This window comes from Rhincodon typus, chromosome 36 (genome assembly GCF_021869965.1).
Source record: "Rhincodon typus isolate 14 chromosome 36, sRhiTyp1.1, whole genome shotgun sequence".
Taxonomy (NCBI): Eukaryota; Metazoa; Chordata; class Chondrichthyes; order Orectolobiformes; family Rhincodontidae; genus Rhincodon; species Rhincodon typus.
The window spans coordinates 19,795,130-19,800,617 of record NC_063367.1 but is presented as its reverse complement, the minus strand read 5'-3'; the positions used below and the strand labels follow the sequence as shown (position 1 = coordinate 19,800,617).

The window sequence follows — 5,488 nt, the reverse complement described above, 5'->3', positions numbered from 1 at the left end:
TCACCTTATCCATTTCATTCATGATTTTACAAACTTCTATAAGGTCACTCCTCAACCTCCAACACTCCAGAGAAAATAGCCCCAGCCTATTCAGTCACCATCTATACCTGAAACCCTCCAACCCCAGCAACATCCTTGTAAATCTTTCCTGCATCCTTTCAAGTTTAACAAATCTTTCCTATAGCAGGGAGACCAGAGTTGAACACAGTCTGGGGAAGGGGAAGGGCAGAAGACTGGAGGAAGGTGCAGAGGTACAACAGACTGAGGACAAAGAGCCATTTAAAGATTATTTTAAATTTGACATTCCTTGGGATGGGATGCCAATATAGGTCAGCAGATATTGGATGAAAAATAGATCTGTCTTAGTATTGGACAGGTTACACATTACAAAGGTATCAATATGGATAAAGGAATATATAATGGAAGAAGGTGACGGAAGGACTAAGTCATTGTCAGATGGTTTAATATATTATACAGTTACTGTGATGTGTAGATAAGATATTCCATATATTTTGAATTAGCTTGCGGCCATAATGCAGCAAGACTTAGGCAACATCCAGGTTTGGGCTAATAAGTGACAAGTACACATATACCATACAATTACCAGGCAATGACCATCTCCAGAAAGAGAGAATCCAACTGATGTTCAAAGGCATTACCATTGCTGTGTCCCCCACTTTTGAGTTACCATTAACCAGAAATTGAACTGATCCGGCCATATAAATATTGGCTGCAACAGAATGTCAGAATCTGGTGATTCTGAGACTTCCTGAATCGTCAAGCCAGTCCACGATGTAAACCACAGGCGTGTAATACAATGCTGTCTACTTGTTTGGATGAGTGCACCTCCAACTACACCCAACAAACTCAACACCGCCCAGGACAAAACAGCCAGCTTGATTGGCATCTCGTTCGTCACCTTAAACATTCACTCCGTCCATGGACACACAGTGGTAGCCATCTGTACCATCTACAAGATGCACTGCAGTAATTCAGCAAGCCTCCCTCCCTCAATAGCACCTTCCACACTCACGACTTCTACCTATTAGAAGGACAAGGGCAGATACGTAGTTCTTTTCCGGGTCACTCACTATCCTGACTTGGAAACAGAGAGTGCTGGAGAAACTCAGCATGTTTGGCACCATCAGTGGAGAGAAAAACACAGAGTTAATGTTCGGAATCCAGATACGAATCTTATTCTGAAGAAGTGCCCTATCATACTTGAAAGGTTAACTTTGTTTCTTTCTTACAGATGCTGCCAGACATGCTGGTTTTCTCCAGCACTTTCTGTTTTTACTCCCGATTTCCAGCATCCACAATATTTTGCCTTTATTACCACCCTGACTTAGGAACTATATTACCAATCCTTCACTGTCGCTGGGTCAACATCCTTGAGCTACATTCATAACAGCACAGACCCTATACTCCAAGGACAGCAGCAGTTCAACTAGGGAGCTCACCACCACCTTCTTAGGGGCAATTAGGGATGGGCAATAAATGTTATCCTAGCCATTAATGCCAAGGAAAAGTAAAATAAACATATAACTGAAGACAGTAAATGAATAACATTATCATAGAATCCCAACAATGTGGAAGCAGGCCATTCAGCCCATTGAGTGCGCACTGCCCCTCTGTAGAGCCTCCCACATAGAACCACCACTCACTGCCCTATGCCCATAACCCTGCATTTCCCATGGCTAATCCACCTAACCTGCACATCCCTGGACATTATGGGGCAATTTAGTACAGCCAATCTATCTAAAGTGGTCATCTTTGGACTGTGGGAGGAAACTGGAGCACCCAGAGGAAACCCATGCAGACATGGGGAAAACGTGCAAACTCAACACAGACAGCTGGTTACATTTTTTTAAGGTGTTTTCCAATGACAAGCATGTTTTTGACACTTTTATTGTTTTATGCGAACTGGGACAGAAAATATTATACTCAATATTATATTTATCTAATATCTTTTTAATGCTCAGGCTTGGGTTTAGTGAGAGATTTTTCTGGCTTCTGTAAGAACTTGCATTGGAGTTTGCTTCTGCAGCAGCCGGAACTTTCTAGAGCTTCAGATGGCTTTGCCACCTCATTCCATGCTCCTACCTTTGTCTCTAATAGGTAGGCACTTTTGTTAACAGAATATTCTTTAACGTTGCCATCATCTGTTGCTGACGTCCCACCACAGACGAACACCATATCTCTGATCAGGCACATGGCGTGGCAAACCTCCAACTTGGTCGCATTGGGGAGCAAGGGGATCCTCTTGGGGGTTTTATTGGCTTTGAACTTCTGCAAGCTCACCTCGATTGTGTGCTTGTGACTCTGCACGCTGAGGGCTGTGTCCCCTTGGAAGGAGACGACAGGCCTGTGTTTGAACTCGATGGGGAATGTCAAGCTTTGCTTGACCTCCCCTGTTACGGTGTCAAAACAGTCAACGACACCAACCCTGGAAATTCGGTCATTGATCATGCACCTCCCAGTTGCAATGTAGATGAATCTGTCCCCTTTGGTCACCACCTCAGCACAGTCCATGGGAACACTCATCCTGCCAACGGAAGTCCATTTCTCCTTCTTCTCATCGTACCTATAAATGGTGGAGATGTACTTCCTTGGTGCCACACTCCCTCCCACAGTGTACACTATACCATTGCAGGCTATCATGGAATGGAAGACCAGCCCAAGTGGGAGGTCTGGCAGTTTGTTCCAGGTATTTTTGTCCAGGTCATACCTCCATGCCGCCTTCAGACTGGCATTCTGCTCGTTGGTGCCTCCTGTCACGTACAGGTACTTTCTGGTACAGATGGCACCCAGAGCTGCCGCCCGGTACGGCATATGGGCAACTTTAATCCATTTGTTCTCGTCGATGACGTAGGCGTAGACTGTGTTGCGGAAACTGCCATCCGAGCTTTGACCCCCCAGGACAAGGACCACATCGAGCAGAGCCCCTTTTCGCTGGAAGTACGCGAGGCTGGTTAGGTTTTCCTGCTTGCGATGGCTCAGCACGTCCACAATAGCGCACACACACGTGGTGTTGGTCTTGATCAGGGGCTCACTGCTGCTGATGTCTGATAGAACCTCATCGGCGATACCGTTCAGATAAATGTAAGAGAAAAGTTTTGGAAAGTAACCCTTCCTGTCTTCTAAATTATGGTTAGTCCACCTCAGTATGGTCTGCAGGACCTGGTCTTCGTTAGCAGTATGGAGGTCCTCATCCTTGACCAGTTTCAGTAAGATGTGGTATGGGCATTCTACAAACTCCTTTGTTTCACTCAGAAGGAAGAACTGGTCTTTGAGGTATGAGTACACAGTAGCAGCCAGGTCGGGTAAGTCGTAGGTCTCTGCCAACATAAGGGTGTACATGTAACTTTGCTTGTCCAAAACAAGCTCCAAGTACTCAACACAATGGGACTTGAGTCGCTTTATCATGAAGTACTTGGCCCCCTTCAACAGATCCTCCACATTTTTGTCAGCGATTATAATCTTACCCGTATAGAAATATTCCAACAGCTGTTCCACTGATACTGGGCTCATGTAATCGATGTCGATGGTGACAGAGAGTTCATCTGAGGGTTGGATATTGCAGCTGTGGATTAAGTCCTTGACGTAAGGACTGACAGCTGTCAGGATATTCTGATGGGCGGAGAATGAATGGGAGCCCACATTGATCACCACATCACAACATTCCTTCTTTTGCCTCTGAGCATTGAGAGATTGTAAAATATAGGTGCTGTGTTTGTGGTCATCAAATTCCAGCTTCATTCTCGGAGAGCCGAAATGGTTCTGAAGCTTCTGTGAGCCACCTCTTATAAAAGGAGACTGTTGTAACCAGGAAATGATTTAACAAGAAGGTCTCTGACCTCACAATACATGGGCGACTCTCACAGTCCTTTTGTGTAGAACTTTTATGATAGATACATCAGACAATGGAGTAAACTCTTGGCCTAAGGTGAGCCAGGTTGCAAAATCTCCTGTTGCTTTCCCACTGGAAGACGGCAAGATTGGAATTTCTCCCTTGTCAAAATGACCAACCCATTTCCTCACTGTTAGGTTCATTTCAGTGGACCGCTGGTATGTTTCAACCGTCCCTTTCACAGAACGTACACAGGTTGGCACCAGATGGGACTCTTAGCGAGCACCTTCCTGGCTTTTGAGGTCAGCATTCTCAGCACCCTGTTGTCTGGCTGTGGAACATGGGGAGACGCAGAGCGGTCAAGAAAGGAAAAGCTCAGTAATTTTCACCTTTGGCTTTTGGGGGCACATTCTGGACCCATATGAAGGACTGAGCCACGGATGTGACTGTCCTCTTAAAGGCACGTTGATGATTTGGGCACCTTTTGAGGGATGGAAGACAGGTAAGTACCTGAGGATTTTATGTATGGAGGGGTGGCCAGCTGATCAGGAAGACCCCAAAATGCCCCTTCAATGATGTGACACAATGGTCCCAAACACAGGAAATAGGAGCAGGATTAGGCCATTTGGTCCTTCGATCCTGCTCTGTAAACAGGGAACAACAGCTATGACTGAGGACTTGGTCACAGGGAGTGCTTATGCCCCTAATATTGAACAGTGGCAATAGGCTCCAAATCTGAAAATGCCAGCCCACTGTGATACACTGCAACCATGGCACTTCTGTCAGAACCAACCTCTGACAGATTGGTCCCTTCAGCAAAGATTAAGCAGGAAAATAAGAGTTCATCTCTTTGACAAAAACGGACAACATCCATCAAGGGCTCGATAGGATCAATGCTGAGATAGATTAGAAAATTAGGAAAAATGCCCAGCAGGTCAGGCAGCAGCTGTGGAGAGAGAAACAGAGTTAACATCTCAGGTCTGTGTCCTCTCACCAAAACTGAGGAAATGTTCCAAATGTAATAGGTTTTGAGCAAGTAAAGTGGTAGAGGCAGAGAGTATGAGAATCAAAAGGGAAGGACTATGATAGGGTGATGGGCAGGACAGATTTTAATTGAAAAAGATTTCATGGTACAAAAACCAAAGGGAATGTTAAAAGGGCAAGTAAGAAGCAAAAGATCTGAGAAACTGTTTCTCTTGAGTTGAGAAACTCCTTCCACCACTGACACTCAGCAGCATGTACTGTTTACAAGATGCCTTGCAGAAATTCACCAAAGATCCTCAGACAGCACCTTCCAAACCCACGACCACTTTCATCTAGAAGGACAAGGGCAGCAGATACATGGGAACACCAACCACCTGCAAGATCCCTCCGAGCCGCTCACCATCCTGACTTGGAATTATATCGCCGTTCCTTCACCGTCGCTGGGTCAAAGTCCTGGAGTTCCCTCCCTAATGGCATTGTGGGTCTACCAACAACCTATGGCAGTTCAAGAAGACAGCTCACTATTACCACCTCAAAGGCAACTAGGGACGGGCAAAAAATGCTGCCACAGCCAGCGATGCGTGAATTAATTTTTAAAAAGCCTGGGAAAGTTGTCATACCATCCAGACGGGGCATCATCCTTTTTGGTCTGAG

General features: G+C 45.5%; 1 protein-coding gene across 1 annotated transcript; it reads right to left on the bottom strand.

Annotated features, from left to right (window-relative positions):
- Window positions 1–1,971: 1,971 nt before the first annotated feature.
- LOC109933461 (calicin) lies at window positions 1,972–3,759 on the bottom strand. The gene has a single exon (XM_020532449.1). The coding sequence runs from the start codon at window positions 3,757–3,759 to the stop codon at window positions 1,972–1,974; it is 1,788 nt and encodes a 595-aa protein (XP_020388038.1).
- Window positions 3,760–5,488: the final 1,729 nt, after the last annotated feature.